At 30.7% G+C, this 26,953-nt stretch overlaps 2 protein-coding genes across 2 annotated transcripts; both read left to right on the forward strand.

Moving 5' to 3' along the window:
* Window positions 1–10: 10 nt before the first annotated feature.
* On the forward strand, window positions 11–20,794 carry LOC129981144 (NADH dehydrogenase [ubiquinone] iron-sulfur protein 4, mitochondrial-like). Its single transcript, XM_056091849.1, has 5 exons — window positions 11–169; window positions 1,426–1,570; window positions 11,251–11,426; window positions 13,772–13,845; window positions 20,509–20,794. Exons 1-5 carry the CDS (start codon window positions 96–98, stop codon window positions 20,610–20,612), a joined length of 573 nt encoding a protein of 190 aa, XP_055947824.1. The 5' UTR covers window positions 11–95; the 3' UTR covers window positions 20,613–20,794.
* Window positions 20,795–23,319: 2,525 nt separating this feature from the next.
* LOC129962211 (uncharacterized) lies at window positions 23,320–24,135 on the forward strand. Its single transcript, XM_056075954.1, has one exon. The coding sequence runs from the start codon at window positions 23,320–23,322 to the stop codon at window positions 24,133–24,135; it is 816 nt and encodes a 271-aa protein (XP_055931929.1).
* Window positions 24,136–26,953: the final 2,818 nt, after the last annotated feature.

The raw sequence follows: 26,953 nt of genomic DNA on the forward strand, positions 1-26,953 counted from the left end.
AGCGCCGTCTGCAGGCGCTAACTGGAATCAGGCTACTTCCACTATCGGTTAAAGGAGATAAAAATGTGTTCTACGGTTAATGCCTGCCTTCAAATATGGCTCATATTATAATGCCAAATTATTCGAAAATATTTACGTTATTTAGCAGACGATCTTTAATTTCACATTCGTATGTATTCATTAAAATTTTTTTAAGTATTGGAACTTTGAATGAAAGTTGATTTCTTGTTGTGATTGCAAAGTAGTTAAGAGGTCACCTTAATAAGTAGAATTTTCGCTTATATTGAATACTATGTAGAAACAACATGACGATCAATTTTATATTATAGTTTTTGATTTCAGAAAATAAAGTCGATATTTAGAATAATTCTGTTCAAGAAATCAGATGGAATTGTGTTATATATGAAATAGACAGAATAATATTAATTAAAAAAAACGTGTATCTAGGTCCCAATTTATAATAATATTTTTTACAATAAGTAAAAATAATAAAGCTATTTCATTCTTTATTTTTAGAACTTTGGTATGAAAATTTGTAGAAAAATACTTCATGTTATGTATTTTCCCTCAGATAAATTAAAACATATATTTGAACTTTCTCGCATTACTTGTAAATAAAATTCAGATGTTAATGAAAAAATTCATTTTAATAGTATATATAAACTACTTTGTCTGAAATATATTCTGTTTATAAATAAATCAGTTTTCTGCCAATAAAAAAACGAAAAGTTAACCTTTATATTCAATTTATATTGTATATATTATAGCAAAACTGTAAATATTGTTCTTGCATTTTATGAATTATCATTAGTATTTTTTAAATTCAAATTTTTAAATAAATATGCTAACTATATTTTGATCTAAATATTGATGTATTTCATAATAGGGATTTTCAGAAAACTTTTAATGGCAAATTCAAAAGTTTTTCATTTTAATTCATTTCATTTTCATTAAATCTTAATGTACTTTACATTTATTGTGAACCAATATTTAAAAAATTTCTAGATTCTTTAAAAAATAATTGCTAGTTACAGAAATATTAATACATTATATTAGGTTGCTATGTATAGTTGAATTAATTTCTAGAAATAAAATAAGCATTTGTTTGATTAAGATAAAGTTCCTAATATTAGTTCTGAAATTTACTTGAATATTTTTTTAAAATTGCTTGCTATAAATATATCAACTATTTAGCTGATAATGGATTTGAAGTTTATTGCTCATCGATATTGTAATACATCAGGAATGCTTTCTTTTTTTTTAATATAAAAGTGATTTTTATTTTGTTCTTTTTTTTTTTTTTTTTCTTAAAAATTGTTGTCTAAGAATTTCAAATTTATGATGCATTTTCAATTTTTATTTATAAAATTTTTAATATTGTTATAAATATAGTTTGTTTTTCATTCACATATCTTTATTATATAGGCGGCAGATATCATCATCAACTGCGAGGAAAATATATGAGAAAAAAAATGAGCCCAGTATTAAAGATGTAAAAACAACATTATTAGATCCCGAGGAGAAAAAACAGTTAGAAAAATTGCAGCAACGCATTACTGTACCAGCTGCTGTAGGTTATGGTTTTTTTTTCTTCAACTTTTTATATCTTTATTCATGTTTTCATAAGTGTTTAATAGATTACATTTTTCTTGTTAATTTAATTTATTTATTCCCTGTGTTAATTATACTTCATTATACAGATTGTATCTGATAGACTAAAAAAATTGCAAACTTTTTCTTACTTTATTCTCTAGAAATATCTATCTGAATTTAATACTACAATAAAAATATAAGTCTAATCATGCTAATCAATTCTTGTTACATACTATTCTTGTCTCCTAGAAAGGAGGTTAAGAGTATAGAATTCAGCAAAATAGTTTCAATATTACTGCTACCTATGAGTCTAAAATTTTTAGAATAACCTATAGTATTTTGCAATTACTGTGTGAATGTTCTAAATGCAATTAATATATTTTTTTTTTATCTTGAGAACTGCAATATTTATTCATTTAATATGTAATTGTATAAAAAAGCACCATATAGTTACATTCATATTTATGACTGCAGAGAGATGGCACTATGTGCATACTTGATACAATTTGGACAACTAAATTGAAATGAAAGTTAATTTGGTTGATTTATAAAAAAAGTTGATAAGAACAAAAATCAAAAATTTTAATGCTGGTTTCTCAAAAGCAAAACATTTCTTTTGAGGGGAGTAAAAAAATCCCGTCTGAATTTCCTTTAAAATATAATTGTGTACTCTTTGATTATTATAGTCTGTGTATTTTCTGTAGGCAGTTCAAGGTCACATTTTCTATCCCGTTATTGGTTGTCTGGTACCAGTAATGCGGTAGAAAATGTGACCTTGAACTGCCTACAAAAAATACACAGACTATAATATAACAACTGTATGTTTCTGCCCCATTTGGATGAATTGGAGAGATGCATTCTGTTAATAGGTTGGGGAGTGCAAGAGCACTAACATTTCACTATTTCTGATAATTATAGATTAGTTATTCCATCCCTCCACTAAGGCATGTAGAAAAATCTGTATGTCTAGACTGCTGTGACAACATTAGCAGAAATAATGTAGAGTCTCCTAAGGGCGACCACCAGTCCCTCCCCCCCCCTCCTCCATTATCAGTGGGAGATAATTGACCTCTCGCCATTTCTGGATGGTGAGAACTAACCACCATGCCAGAAGCTTCTCATCCTCAAATTTTAAGTCCCTTCTCTTCTATGGGAGATTTTTTCTGGTAAGTGGAAGGCAGATTTTTAGAATGAGATTTGACCTGGTGTGCACTCAGAGTTAGCCTTCTGTATGAAGGGGCCCTGCATTTTTTGTAAAGGCAAAAAATGTGCAAGTACGAACACAAATATCTACTGCATGTTTATTTAATGCATGATTCTATTATTTCAGGAAAATTGCAATTATTTGCTATTTCTTTTTCGATGCTTAGTATAGCAAGGACTTTTAAGCGTTATGCACACTTGTTTGGCCGAAGACAATTCTTTATAAATTTCAATTTGCTGAAAGAGTGCTCAGCATTTATTATAGTAACTGTCAATATAAAGAAAAGCTTTAACACAGTTAACACATTTAGAAATAAATCATTATAATTATTAATTAATATATATTGCAATATTTGTAGAGCATTATTTACATCACTTTCATTCAAATTCTGTGGCAGAGCATTTATTTTATTAGGTTTTCATCTACATCATTATTATAAAACATTATACAGTTTTGGGAACATTTTTCAAATTCATGTCCTTCTAAAGTTTTTTTTTTTTTTTTATATCAGTGACTAATTTGTAATACTTTTAAATCTATCTTCTATTTGTGCAATAACTGTATCAGTTACAAAGTTAAAAAATAACATCTAAATTCCTCAATTGGCTTTTTTATAATTTCATCTTCTGCTGTTTAGAAATATAAATATATATTTTTATTCGAATTCATTTTTCAGGAAAACATTCTGAAAAATTCAAATTACGAGCGATTCATTTTACTTCGTTTAAAAATGAGTTAAATTTTGGAATTAAAACTGAATTGAAAATATTAAAATTTATTGAATTAAATTTATTGACTAAATTAAAAGTGCAGTTTTGAACAATGGTTGAAATAGTTTATTGATAGTACTAATTTTGCACAATATTGTAAACCATACTAATAAACATAAAATGAATGTCATTTCTTGTATTGAATACAATAGACTTTTAGCTTCGAATACCGCTATATTATTATCTGCATCAATAAATTCTTCTAAGGCATTACAAGTTTATTCTAACTCTATATACACTGCTTTAATCGTATCAATTTTGGTTTCCCAATGAGTGTCACAATGGTTTCAGAGTAATATTTAAATGCTTTTGTAGAATTTCCCATCTTTTTGTAGATGCAGAAAATAAGCAATATAAACATTGTAATATTAAAAAAGGTAATAATAATTACTGCTGGAAGCGGCATCATAAATTAATAACTCAAAAGAGTATCGTAAGTTAGACACATAAATTGCATGAGGGTTTAGAGCAATTATTGTAGATTGTACTGCTTTATATTTCCTTTTCATGTTGCTATCATTGTTGTATGTCTGTCCACTATAATCTATAATATCTAAATCAAGCTCACTTAATATTTCTAATAGAGCCTTTACTAATCCTTCTCCTGTCATCAATAAACCCTACAGATGACTCATCTATACTTATTTTTTCTCTCTAATATTTACATGCCTAATAAAGATTGAAATTTGTTTTATATGAGAAATATCGGAAGTAGAATCCATTTGGATACTGTAATTCGTGGCTATTTTTGTATAGTCTTTAATTTTGTTAAGAAATTCATTTCCTAAAGCAGGAATAATTTATTCTTGTGATGTGTGTGCTAAATCATATACAATCCTATTTTTGGAATTTTTTTATTCTATTCATATGATCCATAAGAACAAAGTCGTATTTACTTAATAATTCGATAAACTTAAAATCCATTATTAGGTGTATCTATTATTTCATGGGTTCCTGGAAGTGGAAGATTATTACATGCTAAAAATAGAATCATATCTACAATTATTTGAAATAGTAATTTAAGTCATTCCATTTCCTATTTTATATTAACTTGATTTGTTTTTCAATAGTCGAACATAAATGTAGTCCTTTCAGTAACTCTCTGCAAGCAATAAATGAATTAAGTGACAGATAGAACGCTTGTGATCTCGAATTACAGTTGAGAACTTTCTCCAGTTCTTATAAAAACTTATAAATCGTAGATTTTCATTTCCTCTGGAAAATAATCTATACTTATATAAAGCTCTCTCTCTCTCTATGTGTGTTGGCGCTCGCTCTACAGGCCAGATCGTACGACCCACGGCTACCAAATTTGGCACATGCATACCTTGGAGGGTGGTAATGTGCACCTGGGGTCCCTTTTTTTGAATTTTTAATTAAAAACTAATTTTCCTGCCAAAAAATCTTTTCATTTCCCCACTGCCAAATGAGTAAGGCTTCAGTTTTTTTTTTTCCCCACACTAACGAGGATGGGCTTAACAAATTTTTGGCCGATTATTTCAAACGATTCTGTTTCTTTTCTTAGTGTTTGATGCATTTAAAATTAAACATTGTTAATTAATCGATCTTTCAGATTGATTCTGAAGTACTTTTGAATTAAAATAAAACAGAATAAAGGAAATTAAAAATTTTTAATCTGCATAGCGTTACCCCAACTGGCGTAGAAAATTCATGCATTTGCGTCACCATAATTGGCGTGGAAAATTCATCCATGTGCATTGTGTTCTGATTGTTGACAACTCTATTTTCAACTGATAAGGACTTGGTGTTGAAGGCTTAACATGTTTCCAACCGATTATTTCAAATGACTCTGCTTATTTTCTTAAGAGTTTGATGCATTTAAAACTAAACATTGTTAATTAATTGGTCTATTCATGATGAATCTGAGAAAATTTAGTTGAAAACTTCTTGAGATATTCTTTATTAAAATGCTTCGTTTCAGTAAAAAATGTTCTTATATTAATTGCAATTTAACCATTTTAATTTGAAGCATAAATTCTACAGGAGCTAACAGAAAATTAGAGTTGCATATTACATTATGGCTGAAGAACTTTATAATATTATGAATGAATTATATGACTATCAAAATTTGAAGCTTTAAAATATTTTGATGAAGAAGCTATTAAAATAGAAGTTACATAAAATATTTAATTATTAAAATTTTAACGAGCATTAAGATTAGCGAACCGGCTGGTCACCAAAGGCGGCTAGTATAAAACATAATACCTAGTCTTGCATTTTTTAATATATCAGTCACCTGCGAAGTTGCTTTTCACCAATTGGCACTTTAAAAAAAAGTAAGTGGTGGAAAATGATCTATCTACCTTCAGCACTCTTTGCAAAATCTCCTTTGTGTTGACTGGTCTATTTTTTAACATAAAACATTTTAAACTTATAATTATGTTTGGTCATAAACCTGAATCACCTATATGTACTTGATCACATTTGTTATTGTCATTACTTTCTGATTCAATTATATTTGTTTTAAAATATGGTTCTTCAAAGATTTTCAGTTTCTACACTTTCATTGCAAGATAGTATAGTTTGTGCGAATTTTTCTTTGCCAGTTGAAGTTTGAATTGTAACTTCTGAAATCAAAGCAGTTTCATTGCCAGGATTACGTCTTTGACAAGAAAACAGATCTTCTCATAACTTTTTGAAATACAGCTTTTTACAGATTTTTATCATGATTATATGTGGATTTAAGTGAATAAATCCACAGGAACTACCTAAAAATATATTTTCTCTTTTCTGTATTTATAAATAGTTACTGAGAGAGAATGTTAGTGGTGAAGCATAGTAAACCACAGATTTCACATAGCATATTTTTACATATACAAGGTATGACAATTAAAAAACCAGGCTGTGCATACCCTAGCTATTAGGCTTGGTGGGAAGGAATGGAAATGGAATGTAGTTGACCTTGATGCTTATGGTGCAGGTGGCACTTGATTCCGTTCCTCTATCGTTATTGTTTGAGTATGACATTGTTGTGTCCAAGTGTCCCATTCATTACAAGTTTAAAAATCAAGCAGCTCATTAATTTTAAATTCTTCATGAAATTAAAACTGCAATTAAATGTTTTAAATTGTTAAAGGAAGTGTTTGGAAATAATTGCGTGTCACATCGTCATGGCACAAATGATTTTCGAAAGGTTTTTGAAGATAAAGAAAGTTATGTTCACCTGTGACATCAAGAATTGATGAAAACATTAAAAAATTACTAAATGGAAAAATGCATGGTAGAGAGCACATTTTCAGTCTGTAGAAGAGGTGAAAGCATAACAGATTTACTAAAGAAGGTGATTTCTAATGACCTACAGCACGGCTTTGAACAATGGGAAACTTATACAGGATATTTATTTATAGGGAACAAGCATATGTTGAAAGTGGATCAAAAAGATATTTGTGTAATGTTTTCAATAAAGCTAATTCTTAAGACTAGTCTGGTTATTTAATTGTCACATCTCGTATATAGAGAGAGACAGAGCTTAAAAAAAAAAAAAAAAAACAGAAATCTATAACATTTTTGTGAGGAGTCTTTAACTGGACTTGTTTGAACTCTGTGTTCATGTATTTGGTATCACTCATTTTAAATTTGAATACAATGCTTTTTTTTTTTTTTTTTTTTTTTTTTTTTTTACATTTTATGAATAATTTTATTTTTGAATTATGAATAAAAAATAGTACAATATTATATGCCTTTTTAATTACAGCATTTCAAATGCATGCTAATTACTCCATGTGGCATCCTTGAATAATAATGCAATTATATCACATGTAGTTTAACTCTCTGAATTTTAACCTTCTTAACTGCCAATATTCCAAACAACTCGTCATGTCAAACTCTTGCTTACTTATTTCTTCCTCTTTTCCAAGATCTGTAAATGGTGCAATGCTATCTTATTTAAATGTAGTTGTATCTCCTCTCACTAGTATTATTAATTAATAGTTCTTGAAAGTGTTTAAAGGTTGATGCTTAATATGCAAAGAAATTTCTGCTGTTTAACTGCTAAAATTCTTTATAAAATATCTTGGATATCAGAAAGTTTTATGTCCAGAAAAATTGATAAGGCATTTTTTGATGATACTTATGAATCTGATTTAGATTTGATTGATAAACCTAATAAATTTTACTCTTTCAATTCTTTTCGAGCTGTAAATCTGTCTACTTTCTTAGAAATTATCTTAATATAAAACGATATATTAAAAAATGTTTTTTTTTTTAACTTTTGTAAAACTATATCTATATTTTTAAATGTTTAAATATTTTTACTACCAGTACTTCAAACAATCTTAATTTTGAATATAGTGACTTAAATATTTGTACTTTAAAAAGTCTAATAGACCAAATATAAAATATGCTTATTTTTTTTTTTTTTTTTAAACTTTTTATGTTAGTATAAATTTTTTTTTTAAATTTACAATCCATTTAAATATTGGCAGATATTATTTCAGTGTACTGCTTAAGTCAGAAAATGTGATTAAAAAATGCAATTAAAAGTACATGTTGATTAAAAAACTTGGGGTTTAATTGTTACCTTCATTAAAATTCATCATTTCTTTTTCCTTTGTAACATTTATATTTTATGTTTGCAAAGATATTTGGAAGTGAAAAGGGAGGGTTTGACTGGGTGATTTATTTCAGTGTACTGACAATATCTATGAATAATAAATGTCACTTAGCAAGATACTTTTTGTCCCGATATTGTGCTGTTTCATTTTAAATTCTGAAATTATTAGTATGCTTTGATACAGTTACCTTTGTATATCTATTAAGATATACAAGTTTTCAGATTTTGAATTTTCTTCTCATTTAGATACTAATAAATAGATGTAAGCTATTGCTCTGAAAATAATTTTTTTGATATATTCGATATATTATTTCTTTTAAGTTTTAATTACTATAATATACTAACTAGTACCCGGCGCATTGCTGCTGGTGAAGAAATAATTTTGGAAATATCAAAATAATTTTTGAAATGGTTATCTTGTTAATTATGATGTTTATTTTCTTAATGGCAGTAAATACATTCATTGAAATTTATTGATATATAAAGAAAAAGTTTAAATAATATTTCTTCTTTTTTTTTTTTAATTTCATTATTCAAATACATTAGAGTAGACAGTTTTTTTTTTTTTTTTTTTCTGTCTTTAGCAAAAACAAAATTTGTCCCTGTCTGACTAGTGAGCATCCAATTTACAACTGGCCATGTGAAAAACGGATTTTCTAGATTCAATCTGCACACTTGAAGTGATTAACTTTGTGCCTTGTTGATCTTATTGAGAATGCAAATCAAATGGGGAAATGTAGTCATTTGAAATCAAAAGGCATGCCGGTGGGAATAATGGAAATGTGGGGAATGAGTACATCTTCTCCGCTCGACTTTCTGTTAAGAGTAGTTACCTCGATTCTTGCCACATGTTGTTCTTCTTATTCTGATGCACGTGCATGTAGTCTTTCGACTTTTGCCAGTTACTGATCTTGAGGTCCTGAAGCACTCGAATTTTCAATTCGTTAAATGATCTGCTTCATTGCTCACTTGGCAATCCTTGTTTGTTTCAGATGCTCAAATTTGCTTATTTCTTTGTGCTGCATTAGTATATATACTAAGTGACGGATGTTTGGGAGGCATATTTTTTTTTATGAAACAATCAACTCTGTCTACGCTTGTATAACTGAAATATCATTTGTCGATTCACTAAATAAATAGAAAAATGACTGTTAGCACTGAAAAATTTCCATTAAATATAACTTACCTTGATTGGTATCGATAATAATAATTCTATTATATTTATGTTAAATTTTCTGTTTTAATGTTTTCTTTTTAAATTTATCTTTTGTAAACATCATATGTAATAATAAAAAAAATGCAACTTAAAAATCCTTTAGAGAAATTGTAAGGTGTTACTACAATTTGTAAAAACACCCTTTTCATAGTCAACAGGGATTTTAATATTAGAAACATACAAATTAAAAAAAAACCCATTATGGAACAATTTTTAACAAATAGGTGGAAAGAAAGTTTTTATCTTCTCTCATCTCTGCTTTTGGCCATTTTCAATTTTATGAGATCTATATTTTAAGGAATAATAGATTTCAAAGAATTAAGATGAAATAAAAATTATAGAGATTACAATTTTTGAATGATGTGTTCGCCATTATCTCGTAATAATGGTCATTGCAAGGTAATGGAGCACTGATGTAATAATGCTGAAATTTCAATCTTAGTATATTTCTATGCTTTCTGTTGTATTATATTAAATTAGCTTACTGTTTTTATTAAACGGCCAGAAAACTATTTGTTTATAGATTTCATAATTTTAAATGTTGGCCAGATTTCAATGACACCAAATTAGTTGTCACCAAACCCTCCATAATTCCTATATACAAAGTCAATATTTTCTATACATATAGCTTAACATAATAAAATTGTTTTGTTATGCTAAGCTTAACATACTTAAAACATACTTTCTCTTACATAAAACATAACAAGTATTAATTGTTAACCAATACTTGTTTACTAATGGGCATACATGTAATAATTTTAGAATGTAACAGATTTAATAAATTATGTGACATCAGCATGATCACAAATAATTCATTTTATTATTCTGTTGGGGAAACCTTGGCTATTTGGATTTGGGGGCAAGTCAGCACTCGACTTATACCGCAATTAAAAACTGCTGGATGGCATTAGAAGTAGGAACAGTATGAATAGGAAGTATGATTTCATTCTCTCAGAAGTATTTAGTCAGTTTCATATGGATCTACAGACATTAGAGTTTATATTGTTATTTTTGCCATTAAAAGTAACTATTTACCACTTGATTTATTTTCTTCTAGAATAGACAATATTAGCAATGAAGATTATTGCATGTTACATTTAGTATTTTGACATTCATGAGCATATTCATGCAGATGTCTTTTAATTAATTTAATATTTCTGAAAAAAAATGAAATCAAAATAAAAATGGCATGGCGGGGCATGTAGGCACCTCTGAGGCAGATTGGCCTTGTGTTTTAAATGATGTTGACGATTTACTTGTCTAATATTTTTTTCAGAGCCATGGTTAAAAACAGAAAGATGACAAACTGAGCTTTAATGTATAGTTTTTTATGAAAAGATATGGAATTTTTATTGTTATATTTTTGTACTGATGTTTATTTATGTTATCTTTTAATTTTTATAAGCAAAAGCATTAGAAAATACCTTCAATTAGCATTGTTATAATGCAGTTTCATTCCTACTTTAGCAATGCATGGTTATATGTAAACAAATTATTCTGTTGCGATCTGGTATTGAAAATGACTTAACTCTGATTAATGTAATCATTACAAGGCTTTTTAAAAATCACAGTAATCAGAGTTCAGAAACTCAGTTGTTGCTACATCCAACATTTTATATCTCTGAAATAAACTGTGTGAATATGTGCATAATTTTTTTAAAGACAGTTTATGAGAATGTTTATTTTGTATATAGAATCTTATGGAGCTAAGCTTATTTATATATTTTTCTTTACATTTTTCTTTTTTAATTATTCTATTAATATAATTATTAATTTATTCCATAAATATATTTATAAATTTTAATTAAATTCTATTCCAAAATTGTTTGAATATTTTATTAATTGCCATCTTCTTTTCTAACTGCTAAATGTTCATATTTTTCATTTTGTTTAGGCAGAAATATATCCTGTAACTGGAGTGCCAGAGGAACATATAAAAACAAGACTTGTGAGGATTTTCAAGCCAGCAAAAAATCCTATGCAATCTGGAACATATAATACTCGAAAGTGGAAGATTGAATTTGAGACACGAGAGCGATGGGAAAACCCTCTCATGGGCTGGGCTTCCACGTAAGTGTCAAAATATGGTGAAAACTGGATGTTACATTTTTAAAAATTGGTTTTTCTGCTTGATTGTTTTCCTTAACTAAAAATAAGACTTGAAGAAATGTATTTTTTTCCCAGGTTAAGACTTATTTATTCCTTCGGTTCTTTAAGATATAATTAGCATACATGATTTACATTAACTATGATGTACAAAAATCTTTCAATGGTTTCTTATAATGCATGAATTCTATATTTCCATCAGATTAATTCATTGAAATGTGCTGAATCAATTTTCAGTTATTTATTCATCAAGCGTAAAGTAAATCAACAATTTAATACCATTTTTAGATCCTGTATATTAAAATATATGAAATAATTTTGTGTATAAAATAAATAGCAAAAATTGTAAGCATTCATCATTTGTTTTGATGTGAATTTCTAAAATTCTGTATGAAAATATTAGTTTGAAGAATTAATTAACATTTCTTCTTATTTTTACTACATTTTAAATGCTTTAAAAAGTTGAACAGAATGTAATTTAATGTAAATGAATCTAAAGAAATTAATTTTTTTCATCATATACATTTTAGATATTTGATGTGTTAATAATAAAAAGGGTTGTAAAAACTCCTTGAAATTTATTATATTAACAGCTTGGAATTTTCAGTTTTGTAGAGAACGTTTCAGTAAATGTATGTCTATTGAGTTTATCAGACATTTTAGCATTTACATAATCAAATTTTATCATTCTATTAATTGGTGCAAGTTTATATTCAAATTTGTGTTAATATCTTGGAGCAGTGGGCAGGTTTTATGTATAACTCTAATGTGTCTGTCTGGTTTGTATTTCAATATAAACTTTTATTATAGATAGTTACATCAAATGATTTCTCAATCATAGAAACAATTTACTAATGAATATTAAATATTTTCTAGGAGAGTATACTTGTGCATGTATATTTAATTGCTAAATTCAGGGTTCTGTAAAAAAAATAAGAAAAAAATACAAGCACTAAAAGTGTGTGTTTTATTTGAATCATCAGATGTTTTAAATAATAATTGAAAATGAGGGGGAGGATATTGTTTCGAAACTAAAATCATTATGAAAAATCTAAATAAAATCTTAATAAATTTATGTATGTTTGCTATATTATGTTACTGTTATGGATTTTACTTCCTCTTCCATCGGGATTCTTTTAAGATTTGATGAACGATGCAGAAATAAACAATCCTTTAGTAGAAAATGACGATGACGCTTATTTAACACAGAGACGACGAATACACAGACAACAAATATATACAGCTGAGATGAACACAGAACAGCACACTACAGCAAACAGTAGCTTACTAGTCGTAAATGGTAGTAATAACAGCCACAGCACACAAAGCAGCCAGGCAGAATTCAGCAGTAGAGGGAATCTTCGTAGATTCACTTTACGCTCATGTAGATTTCTCCAAATGGCTGAAATTCTCCACTGCCTCCTCACTTTAGCTGTATCCAGCTGCCGAGAAACTACTACACGACTGGCTACTCCTCAGAGAACTCGATGCTGTTTCCACTATAAACACAAGGACTCGGCACACAGCTCAGTTCAGCACTTGCTTGAGCTCCACACAACACTGGCACTTCGCCGGACTATACCATTGTTGCCTTGCTATCTTCTTGACAACTCCTTACTTGTTTAAGACTCCAACTCCGGTTGAAGTCTTAAAATTTCCAGCAATATCCATTTTGTTGTCAAGCTCTAAGATCACTAAAACTGCACCTGATCAGCATCTGCAGGGCTGATCGTAGAACGGCCTTTCTAACAATGACACTATTCGTACTGGGAAGCAAAATTGCAGGTTTGTAACAGTATGATAGTTGCGCCTTTTCTGTTATAGAAAGTTTTGTTAATTGTTATCATGAAAATCATTTTAATATGACCAAATTTCTTTTACAATTTGTTCAAATTTTTGTCTAATATTTTTACTCTTAATGAATTGTTTTGTAATTATATGGCACATTCATTGTGCAGTAAAATTGTAACCATTTCTTGAATAGTTCAGATGAAATATGTTTATTACGAGTATTTGTTGACCTACAAAAATTAATAATGTAGTAAACTGATAGAGATAATATTTGAAATATTTCTTCAATTTTTATATCAATCTTTGATACAAGTATAATATTTTATGAGAAAACGTTTTCTTTGTGCTGATACATCTATTTTTAAAAGTGTTCTGAAGGAATGATTAATGTTTTTTTATATACTTTTATTACTTTTTTCATTTGTTATATAATGCTAATTTTCAATATAATGTTTTCTAATATCGGAAAGTTATATAAATTTATTGTAAGGATTTTAATAATATTTAATATATTTTAGTGGGGATCCTTTGTCTAATATGAATGTACAGTTTGCAACTTCAGAAGAGGCCATAGCATTCTGTGAAAAAAATGGTTTGTATTTGTATTACATGTTTTTTTATTTGCATGGCTTGTAAAAGGAGCATTTGGGCTAAATATTTAGAAAAATTGGTTTAGATTGAGCAAGCTAAATTAATTTTAAACAGCTGTTATATAAGAAAAGATTATTATTATTATTATTTTTTGTGAATAATTGAAAATTATTGTGAATGCTCTAGTGGCTCTATTAATATTAAAATGATTTTGCTGCTTAATAGCATTAAAAATAACTGCTTATAGTGTTTTAGTCCTAAATGGAGACTTTTTTTTTTTTTTTTTTTTGCTAGTATACAATCATTTTCAATCATGCAAATAATAATCGCATGACATTAAGTGCTTGTTCCAATATAATATTTAATATTACACTTCTTGACAATTGCTAAGAAACGAGTGATTTATTCAAAATTGCGTCTCAAACAGCTAAATAAGTACGAATAAAAGTAAATTCAAGTTGAGAGGGCGTGGTAGACCAGGATTCGTTATCTGTATAAAAGACATTGCATACAAGCTCATGATTCTTACGAAAATTCATTCTGTTTGATATTTGATCCAAAATAGTGCAGGATATTGTAAAAGTTTTTTCTCTAAAATTCTGTTTGGTTCTTGCAATAATTAAGAGCAAAATGTCAGCAAGGCATCATTTGAGTGCGTACGATCGTGGACGAGCAGTTGGACGACTGGAAGCAGGTCACACTGTAGCTGCTGCAATGAGTGTATCAACGAGTGTTATCTCGCGATTGAAAAAGGCCGCTGAAGGTGGAAATGCTTTGCAAGAGCATGCCGGGGGTCGTGGTAGGAACACCACACCTTTAGAGGATCGCTATGTAGCCCTCGTGGCAAGAAGGAAAAGAAATTTAACACCTGGCCAGATAGCTACAAACCTTGCAACCGTTACCGGTATGCATGTTTCTGCAAGAACCATCTAACAGCGATTAAATCCATGTTTGTATGTATGGAAACATGTTCGTTGCATCCCGCTTCAACCACGCCATCGTCGTGAGACATTACGCTGGTGTAAGGAACATGTTGGTTGGGATATCCAAAAATAATCTAGAGTGATGTTCTCAGATGAATCTCGTTTCAGTGTGACAAGTGATTCTGGCCACCAAATGCTGTGGAGAGAGCGGGGAACACGTTATGCACAACAATTTGTTAGTGAACGTGATAGGTTCGGCCTAGGCGTGATGGTGTGGGCAGGCATCATGCACAATGGCAGAACACCGCTTGACATCTCTGAGCGAAGAAGCGCTACATCGCAACGGTATTGCAGAGAGGTTATTCTGGATCATTTTCGTCTTTTTAGGGGTGCTGTAGGTGCAGACTTTTTCTTTAGGGACGATAATGTGCAGCCACACAGAAGCGTTGAGGTATCGAACACACTGCAAGGTGAAAATATTGTCCTATGCAATGGCCTGCTTACTCTCCCAACCTAAATCCCATTGAACATGCCTGGGATGCTCTCGGCAGACATTCTGCACAAAGAACCATCCCTCCCCGAACAGCGCAAGAGATCAAAATCGCCTTGAGAGAGGAGTGGGACAATATCCCCCAAGAACTCCTCGATAGTTTGATGGAGAATATGCAAAATGTGCATTAGTGTCTGTAGTTATCACGCTAAGGTACTTATGTCTGCATCATTCTGACCTGAAGATCAATTTTTGTGGGGCTGTTTGGAAATCATCCAAGGTGCATCTTTTTTTTAAAAGTTTTTAATTCTTTGATGTGTCGGTATCTGCACCATTTTGCACTATAATAAATGCACATCCTCCCTACTAAATATGTACTTAGTTTCATTTCTTCAATCATTGTATATATTTAATTATTCTGAAAAACGTAACTGTTCCTTAGCAGTTGTCAAGCAGTGTACTACTAAGTACTGAACTATTAGTGCCCCTTTTTAACTCTCTCGTTACTAACCATTTACATGTGTGGTCATTTGTTTTATCCAGATAAAGGACTACAAATATGTGTCTTGTTGTTTCAAATACATCCATCAGATCTTCAAGGGAGAACATCAAAACATTCAAATTGTTTTTTTTTTTTTTTTCTCCCCTTATGAAGAGATTCTTCAAATCTTTAAGAAACGATCAATCACCAGCGACCGTTGTCATTAAGTGTTGAACTCAAGTGGACATCAGTGGGTGTTAGCTGTGAATTATTTATAATAAACATAGTGTTTGGGAGGGGTCAGCTACAAAGATGAATCATTAACAGACATTCCCACAATCGACTGGAGACCATTGAGGAAACATTGCTGAGCAGCTATTGGGTGATAAGGAACTCAAGTTTACCAATGAGAAAATCAGAGACAGAGTTCTGACCGAAATAAAATGTGGTAGGGTTTTTTTGTTTGTTTGTGGGAAGAGAGAAGAAAGCAAGGAGAGGTGTCAAAGGAGAATTCGGAAAGACGTTGGTGTTTGAAGAAGTTGTTCCTAGTTTTATAATTCGGATTTATGTGTTAGGATCCACCCGATAAAGATCGGTGGATTTCTGGAGCAGTCCAGGAGTAATCGTTTTAAACTAACAACTTGTTAGTGGTTTTTTTTTTTTTTTTTTTTTCTGTTCTCTGATTTAATTAAGGAACTATTTCATAATTAAACTTTCAACTGCTGTGTGAATTTTGTAAATAATATTAACCTAGATGAAAACAAGTTGTTTTTGTGTACATATGTAAAGCTGTAAATAAAAGAATTGTTCTGTTATGTTACTTTCTTATTTGATCGGTCAGGATAAAGATATAACATTACTGATAATTCCATTTTGAGAGTTAGTAATACTAATAAAACAAGGTGTGTACTTTCACTAAAAGTCCTTAAAAATTACTTTCTTTTATAGTCCTTATACAAGGGCCTTAAAAATGTTTATTATTTTTTATCCAGGTGCTTATATTTTACTTTTAATGAGAAAAAAAAATATGTCGCCAAGCTAAATTGGTTAATTGTAGGCTTATTTTCTTTGTGGTTCCAGTGTGTAGCAGATTTAATGAATTCAGAAGTCAGTTGAAAGTTTTTATCTCAGTTTAGGGATGGACTGATAGAATAGGGATAATATGTCCTTTTCATTTATTTGGCTCTTCTTTCACCTTCGCCAAAAAATTCAAACGAGATTTTGCCCTATCTCCATGATTCAGACCTCTGAATAATATATTTTTGGTATTATGTTTATGTACACGATAACATGAAAAATGCTTTGAGCTGAAATTTCTTAGTACTGAATTTGAAGATTTCAACCAAATTTTGACTGAAATCTATTCTTATTGTTTTTTGCTTGTTTGTCCAAGTACAAGGGAACAGGATAACGTCAAAATGCATCGATAAAATGTGGCTCACAGTTTTAGTATTCAAAGTTTGGATCTATATGAAAATTTTGAACCAAATCTGTCAACAACTTGACGATCTGTATGATTGTATGTATGTAAACACTATAACAAAAAATAAAAAAAGATAAATGGAATTTTTTAAGTGTAGTTCTATCGTTCATTTTGGATTCAGTATGTTGGTCAAAAATTTTCAGAGCATACTCGGTTTTTTTTCTTCTTTTGTTTCCTTTCTATATTGGAACTATGAAATAAAAATCTGTAACTTGTGGCATTCATGTCCTTGTTTAAGGTCTCTAATTTTTATGGTAGAGAGATGGGGGTGATAACCTTCATTAGGAAGTATGCAGTGAAGCATTGCTAAGGCATAATAACTGGTTTTACATGTATTTATCGTACAGCACATTAAGCCATTTCTTCAAATGTATCAGTGATGACCCAATTTTGCCATTTTATGTGGATGATACATGTAAGTTAGTAAAATAATAATTGTGCTTTTTAGAGTTTTTTGAAAGAAAATTCCTCAGTGGAAATTATTTTTTTAGTAAATTGCTAAAGCCAGTATGATTTTTCTAACAATTTAAATTTTGTTCTGCAATTGATAAAGTGAGTGCAAGCATAAGAAGGGACACATTATTGAAAGACTCGTATTCTACAAAAGTAATATCCAATTACATTATATGCTTTTCAAGTAAAGTTGTCAGTAGCTTGTTTTTAAAATGTTAGAATGTGGAATGAATTCAGTAAATTTATCATCAATAAGAAATGCTTCGGCAGAGAACAAGTAAATGTGAAAAATGAATCATGTTCTGTGTTGTACTTTCATCAGGAAAAAAAAAAAGAAAGATAATATGAATATGCAATTTATAGATTTCCTAGATTGCCTTTATTCAGTTTCAATAATTTTTATTCTTTTGCTTGAATAAGTATCTGTTGAAAGAAGATTGGGCATTAGTTAAAATATTGAAATGGCAAATTTGAATGGAATATATCCTGTTCCACAACTGCTTTATGTAGTCTGTGACTGCATAAAGCAGTGTGGCAGAATCCACTCAGTAAACATTATTAAAGAATTGAGAATGTTAGCAATATCTGTCCATTTAAAATATTACTTACTTTTAGGGAAACAGATGGCAAAAGGAATAATTGTTAGTGACATTGAGAAAGTTACTCTTGATTTCTTGATCTCTTTACAGTAAAAAAATAAAATTCCCTTAGATAAGGAAATTGCTGAAATTGAATGAAAAGCTAATGTGCTTACTTGTTTGACAAGCCAGAAACTTTTCATTATTTAAAAATTTAATTAGTTGGAAAAAGTTATTAGTGAAAAAAAATTGAAAATTATGTATTTAATAAAATTAGCATGATTTTTATATTCTGGATTCGTTTACTTATGTTCATAACCTTTTTTTCAAAAAATTTTAATGTTAATAAAATAGCAGTAAAACCTTTTTTTTTATATACTACTAAGTGCAGAGTAATTAAATAACTTAAGATAGGTGATGAAAAATGAAATCACTGAAAAATATTCAGTGATTTCTTATAGTATTTTATGTTTATATTTTTATAAAACTGGACACTTACATAATTAATACCAACTTAATTTAGGTTATTATTTTTTCTCTAAAGGTGCTTAAAGAGTACATATTTTTTTAAACAAAATTAGTCTATGCACCCTGTAGAAATAAGAATCCAATATATGTGTATCTATTTTTGGAATGTAAGCTGGGGATCAATGTGATTACATGGATTCTTCCAAAGAAAAGAAAAATGTGTCTACATATGTATGAATATTGATTACATATGGAGTCTTTACATATGAATATTTTATCTGGATATATAAATTGTATTCAGATATAAATGATATCTTTTATTAAAATAGAAGAAATTTTACTTTTTTGCATCCATTCTGCTTTTACCCATTCCACTAATGTAAAATTTATTACATATAAAATAGTTTTTGTGCATAAAAACTATTTATTTATTATTTATTAACATATTTATTTTAATACACTTTTTTTATTGCAGTAATTATGTTGAATGAATCTACTAGCATATGCAAAGGGTAAAATTTTCCCCAAATCTGCTGTAAAAAAAAATCACTGAAATCTATATAAGTTGTTTAATCCCAGCCAAAAGCCTTCCAGTACAGGAAGTAACATCATGTTTTTTAAAAAAAATCTAAACTTTTATTTTTAACAAAAAAAAAAACTATGAGGTTAAGAAGATTCTATAATATGCTTGCAGATTAATCACATCCAGCAATAGTCTGTTGGTCAAGTGAAAAAAAATATTATCATTTCATAGATCTTCAATGCAAATGGGAAATAATAAGAAATAGATTTAAAAATATTTGGATTTGAATTTCAAAATAGGAAATCTTTTTAAGTGGCATGTACAGGGGTGTTTGTGCTCCGGGGAAACCCCGGAATTCCGGGGATTTTGAACTTCAATACCCGGAAATTCCGGGGATCGTCATTCAAAAGGAAGTAGGAATAATAATGAATTATTTATTTTGATCTGGGTAATTTTGTTTGCTTTGAAAGCAGAAAACGCAAGGTCAGTGTGTGTGGTGAAAACTTTTCCTTTCTTTCTCCAAAGGCAGTGATAATGCGTGAAAAGGGGGAAAAAACTTCTTTTTTGTTCTTTCCTTATTGCGAGTTATGACTCATTCCCCCGGTTCTCGGACATTCTCTTCTGGATTCTTTTCGGCAAGTAGGCGCGGCAGAAAAAAAAGGGAGAGACTTCGTTCGACCAGATGTACGATCACGTGACCTGGGTTCAAAGGTCTTAATTTTGCAAAATTAATGGTTATTAATTTTGCAAAAAAAGTAATTCATTGAACTTTTTTAATTAGGTCATTCAATACTTCATAATCGTAATTTTTCATTTCTCCCCCGCCCCTTCTCGAAACTCCAAAATGTCGGTAGTAAGTCCGTAAAAGTTTCCGGGGATTTTTTGGGGTCCCACAAACACCCCTGTCATCATGTATTAGATGAATGTTTTTTTAACAGTTCTTATCGAGCAAGGAACATGCATTTTCTCTGAATCATTTTAGTTCATTTTGCCACAACCTGCTTGACTGCACAGAGATGTTAATATGAATGATTCAAAAATTCAAGCATATCATAAATATAGATTTGTTTAGGGTTTTATCATTTCATCTTCCTGTTTCAAATATATGAATGAACTTAAGAAGACATTAGTATTATTGTATATAGACTGAAGTGTTTGTTTAAAAAACGGCTGTAAATTTAACTTAATACTTTTGTAATAATTCAGAAGATTTCTGTTATTAAGTGTAAATATTAATTTCATAGTTGTCATTTTTTTTTTTTCAGGCTGGCCTTACTATGTGGATGAACCAAAAGTATCTACCTTTAAACCTAAAAGTTATGGGGCTAATTTTGCTTGGAATAAAAGGACCAGAGTATCAACAAAATAAATATATAAAACTAATTTTTATAAAAATATATGGAATTGGAATAAATAAGAGAATATTAATTTAAAACTATTGTCTTGTACTTCTCCTTTCAGAAAGTAACATTTCATGATTATTTTCATTGAACTAATATTGTATCTTATGTAATGTTGTGAAATATTCCAATAAATGATTATTACCCTCAATGAGATTTCTTTTTTTGAATTCATCGCAACCTTTTCATTCAACCTCGTGAGACATATTTTCCCCAGACATATACCTACTTGACCATCTCTTTAAAATGTTGATCTGATATCTTAACTGTTCTAATTGGTTTTAAATCATTCTGTTACAGCTCTCGCTCGAGTCTTCTAATTCCCAAAACTTTGCAGATCTCGAGAGAGAGCAAAGAATTGAACTTTGAGCCTTGCACCGAATATAATAGCTTAGGCATGGCATAATGCAAAATCCACCTTAGAACGAGTTCCTCAATTATAGTCGATGCTTTCTGATCGGGAATTGGAATTGTGGATAATAATGTTTTTAATTGTTGTTCGCGGTCTTTTCTCCATCCAGCCTGATCACGTGACGCAATGTGTTGATGTATGTTTCTCTGTTCTGTGTTGTGTTGTAATAAATGTGTGTGTCTAACATGATGTGGTTTTTTTTAGGGGTAATACAGTAGAGATAATTAATAAAATGGATATGTTGTGAGGAGTAAATAATATGGTCCGTCGATGTATTGTGTGGAGAGTTCACATTTTGGTCCGTATGACGAGCCAGGAGAAATATTTGCGATCTTTGGATTTTTTTTTTTGAATAGCTAGTTTGGTTTTCGCTGGAATCAAAAGGATTGAGGTGTGTGAGAGAATTTATTACGATGATATCCGATTTTTTTTTTTTTTTTTTTTGGAGAAGTAATGAGTTATGGAAGTTCGATTAAAGAGATTAAGGTGAGATATTCATAATTTGTGTGATTTAATTGTGGATTATTTTTTGTTTATGTGAAATTGGAGTTAATTTTGAATTTGAGAATTTGTTATGTAAGAAATAGTTTTGGTTTGTTGGTATTTGTTATGAAAATTTATTTGCTTTCGGATTGGGATTAGTAATTCCTGTCAGTGTATTTTGTTGTCTAATTTATTATATAGAAAGTAGCATTCCTGATAAAGTTGGTTTCGGTTTCGATTTTGGAACTCTTGCTTTTGGATTAGAATTAGTAATTCCTCTCAGTGTATTTTATGGGAAAATTGTGATTTATATTTGAAAGTAGCATTTCTGACAAAGTTGATTTCGGTTTCGTTTTGGAATTCATAGTGGAATTATTATTAAAGGTGTAGTTTCGATTTGAAAGTTTTCTCCGTGTTTTCAAAATTAGCGGTACAAAAAGGCATAATTTGTGAGAGGTTGTATGTAAATATTATTTTCACGTATATCAACCATGCCTTTGAGTACTAAGTTAAAGAAAGAGGAGTTGCGGATTTTTGCGGAAGAGGCTTTCCGTTCCTGATAATGTTAAAGTGATTCGGTTGATGGAGACAATTGAGAAAAGTGAAGTGTTTAAAACAGAAACTGAAGTTGTCCAGGGCCTAGTAGATCAAGTAATAGCCGATACTCAAGCAAAGCTAATGCAAGAAAAAGAAAAAATGGAAAATGAATTGAAGTTAGAACTAGAAAAGTTAAAATTGTGTCAAATAGAGAAAGAAATCGAGTTAGCAAATGCTAAAAAAGAATCATTAAATAATATTCAAAGTATTGAAATCGTGGATTCGAGTTCATCAACTATTGAATTAGAAAGCTTAATAAATAGTAATAAAACATTAACCATTTCCGTACCTTGTAAATCGGAATCCTTTAATTTATTTTTCAACTCTTTGGAAAAAGCATTCCAAACCAAAAATGTTTCAGAAAATTTGAAAGCAGAAATTCTGTTGAATATTTTGGGTGAAAAAAGTCAGTAATTTGCTGGTTTATATTAATCAGGAAGATTTAAATGATTATAAGAAAATTAAAACTTTAATTTTAAAAGAATTTGACCTCACCCCTCAGGAATGTTTAAATAATTTTTAAAAAAAGCTCAAAAATCCCCATCGGAGAGTTTTGTTCAATTTGCATCCAGATTAAGTTTGACTACTATTGTCAGTTGCGCAAAGTGAAGTATTTCCAATGTCTATGCAAGCTTATAGTTTCCGATAGAATTTTGGAAACTCTTGATCGAGAATTAATGACTCACATTTCGGTGAAACAAGGTGAAAATCATTTTAAACCCCATGAGCTCGGGGGGTTAATCATCGAAAAGTAAATGTAAAAGTGAGATAAATAGTAAGATCGTAGCAGGGGGGGGGGAGAAAGATTTATGGGAAATAAATCGCAAAAATTTCTAAATTGGCGTTCTGATAAAACCGTTTCTAAAGTGTTCGTGTCGGAAATAAAAAATTTAAGGTGTGTCATGTGTAAGAATAGTGCCAATCATCCTCTTTATAACTGCCCCCAGTTTAAGAAACTTTCTATATAGGAAAGAGTTGATGTAGTGAAACGGAATGATTTGTGTTTCCGTTGCTTGTTACCCCATAAAATTCGTGATTGTCACTTTTATAGAAATTGTTTTTGCAGAAAATCTCATAATCGAATGCTACATTTTTCGCGCGAGGGAAATAATAATTCTAGTTCACCATCTGAAAATATTGCGATTCGTGAACCCGTCCATAACGAGGAGGTAGTGCAGAGTTAAATGGTAAAAGAAACAGCGGCCAATTCCCAGTCTAAGGTAGTTGCGATGAGTTTTCAAAAGAACCGAAGCAAAAATGTCCTTCTTAGAATTAGTATTAGTGCATTGGTTAAAAATAAATATTCAGAGTTTGTGGAGGTTCGATGTTTATTGGATGTAGGAAGTCAGTCTTGTTTGTGTAAGAAAGCTTGCGCAGAACGACTTCATTTAAGATTGGAAAGAATAAATACTGTTGTATCATGTGTGAATGACGCTGCTATGGTGGTTAATAATTGTGTCATAACAACCGTTGCAAATAAGGATAGGAGCTTTGAGCCAGAATTGTCGATGTTAGTGGTCAGCAAAATTACTGATGTTACCCCCAACAAGGTAATTAATGTAAGTATGGAGGTATTAGGGCTTCCATCCCTGGCTGATCCTAGTTTTAATATCCCAGGAAAGATAGAATTACTTTTAGGAGCTGAAGTATTTTATGAATTGTTGAGACCTGGACAATTTCGTGATTTGAATTCATCATTGTTGTTGCAGAATATAGTTTTTGGTTATGTTGCCAGTGATAGTGTAGATGAGGTGAAAAAGAACAAAGTTCATTGTGGATTGATTTTAGATGTTGATTTGAATCGTACTATGAGAAAATTTTGGGAAATTCAAAATGTAGATAATGAGGTTACTAAGAGTCAGGAGACTTTTTTGTGCGAGGAGCGTTTTGTGAAAACCCATAGGAGGAATGAGGAGGGTCGGTATGTGCTTACAATGCCTTTGAAAGAGGACCTCCTCTTGCTTGGAACATTCAAAGGACATTGCGGTAAAAAGACTTAATTCGTTGTGGAATCGTCTGTCGAAGGATTCAGATTACTTGTCGTTATATTTAGATTTTATCCCTCTAAGGGTTCCACACGCATATCGACGTAGCCCCATAGATGTCTTTAAAGTGCACTGCACGCATTTTAACGTAGGGTAACGAACGATGCAAATTCGTTTTGCACGGAAAATCACGGGGTTATACTGCACCGAAAACGGTGTCGACGTATTTTAAGGTATTTCTTTCCCCCTACAAGTTTTGACATCTTGATGAATTGGAGGGGAGACAACACAATGAAGTTTTACGACCATTTAAAGATATCACAGGATCTGAGAGCCCGAAGATTCCTTTAGGCATAGGGCATTGTGATGGTGCCGGTGCGTTATGGAGGAATGAGAGGTGAGAAAGGAAAGGGCTCTCCCAAGAAAAGAGGAACAGGAATTTTTCCCCAATTGTGTCTCCCATAATGGCTCTATGTGGACTTAAATTTAAATTGCATTTTGTTTCAATATTTTTTGTTTGATATCGATAGGGATAGGATTTCTTTTATCTAAGCGTTGCCTCAAAGTTCCATTGAGTTATTTTTTCTTAATGCAGTTTTATGCTTACTTGTGATTAAAGGACTTCACTCCAGCCTCCCAAAGGCCTCCAAAATTGGGTGAATGGGGTGGAATAAATTTCCATTCAACTCCCTCTGAGAGTAAATACTCAGCAAGAATTTTATCTTGATCAATTACAATCTCAAGTAATCTCTTAATTTCCCTATTCGCTCCAATAAAAGTTTGAGCATTATCGGAATAAATTTTTGATGATTTGCCTCTCCTTGCAAAAAATCTTTTTAGTGTAGCAATAAAAGCTTCACTCGTTAAGTCACTCACAATCTCTAGATGAAATGCTTTGGTTACAAAGCATATAAAAATACACACAAAGACTTTGTTTAAAATACCTTTCCTCTGATTGCGATATTTTATGAAGAATGGTCCACAAAAATCAACTCCACTCACATTAAATGGATAGTTAGGTGTTACTCGATCTCTCAGCAAATCTCCCATTATTTGGTCTAAAGTAACAGGTTTAGCCTTAAAACACACAATACATGAATGAACTATTTTTTTACACAAATCACGACAATTTATAATCCAATATTTTTGACGTATGAGATATAATAATAATTGTGGTGAAGCATGCAAATTTTTTAGATGAAAATGTTCTACAATTAAATAAGACTGGCTATGATTTTTAGATAAAAGAATTGGAAATTTACTATCAAAATCTAAATCTAGGTGGCTAAGTCTTCCACCAATTCTCAAAATACCATTTTCATCCAAAAAGGGAAATAATTTTTTTACCTGACTGTCAGTATTGACAAAACCTGATACCTTGAGAGACTTGATTTCTTTGTGAAAGTCTTCCTCTTGAACAATTTTAAGGAGATTCATTTCAGATTCCTTTAATTCAATAGCTTTTAAGATTCCAAAATTCTTAGGAAAATTAGCTCTACAATTATTCAAGAACCTGTAAATATAACTTAATACATGCAATATTTTAGTATAACTATTACTACAATTAAGAATATCAGTAACAAATGATTTGTTCAATGTAGTAACTAAAACACTTTCACAGTCAACTTTTTTGAGTTCACAGTCTACATCGTCCTTTATCACAGAGTCAGAGATTTCTCTGCACGGATACTCACTGTTTTTTAGAAAGGCAGGGCCTTCCCACCACAAGTGACTCTCGAGCATTTTGGACGGATTTACACCACGACTGATAAGATCAGCTGGATTATCTCCTGACGAAACATGTCTCCACTGCTCCTGACACGAAAGGTCTTGAAGTGTGGCTACACGGTTTGCCACGAAGGTTTTTAACTGGGACGTCTCTTTTTTAATCCATGACAGCACAATCATCTATCGCTCCAGTAATAGGTATTGGACACTTTCAATCGGAGAGCCGACTGGATACGCTGCATCAATTTCACCAGCAGCGCAGAGCTCTAATCTCGGGATCGTGAGCTTCTTCAGTGGAGCCACTCTGTATTTCCTGGCCACCATCTTGACAACAACCTCACCAGCAGGTGCACAACAGCTCCAAATGCAGCTTCAGAAGCGTCGCTGAACCCATGAAGCTCTATAGCTTCGATGTCGGAAAATGGAAGAATACATCTGCTCACCTTGATGTTGTTAATGCACTGTAACTCGTTTGAAAACTTCTCCCATTCACTAGAGGCATTAAATACTACACGAAGCTTAGTGGTCATTTTCTCTGGTCTATATACTCCATGATGGGGCATGTAATACACTGTCTCTGGTTCTGTCTCATGCGTCAAGTCTCTCATATGTCCCAAATTTTCATACTCATTAATAAATTCTTCATACAATTTTAAATAAGTTTTATCACGAGATAGTTTACTCCAAAGTGAATTTAATCTTTTTAATGCTATACTTTTAGACTCGCCTAAACAACTAGGTTCCTCTTTAAGTGGGATTGTGACTACATATTTCCCACTAGGCTCTCTATAATGAAGTTTTAACAAAATGTTCCTCAGCGATTTTTGACTCATGGGATTTAGGGGTCTCTAACTCAACAGTTTCTAGTTCCCAGAATTTTTTCATGGTATTGTTTAAATCTTCATCAATAATTAACCCACAATGAATTTTTGGGGAATCAAATTCCATTACACTACCGCAAGCCAAAAATCCAAAAACACTATTTTGAAAAAACAACTCTGCATTTGATGAGTAGATCTTTTCTGGCCTCAACAAATGATAGAACGATTTAGCACCTAGGAGACAATTAACTTTTTGGGGAACCATAAAATTATCAGCCAAATTA

This window comes from Argiope bruennichi, chromosome 1 (assembly GCF_947563725.1).
Source record: "Argiope bruennichi chromosome 1, qqArgBrue1.1, whole genome shotgun sequence".
NCBI lineage: Eukaryota > Metazoa > Arthropoda > Arachnida > Araneae > Araneidae > Argiope > Argiope bruennichi.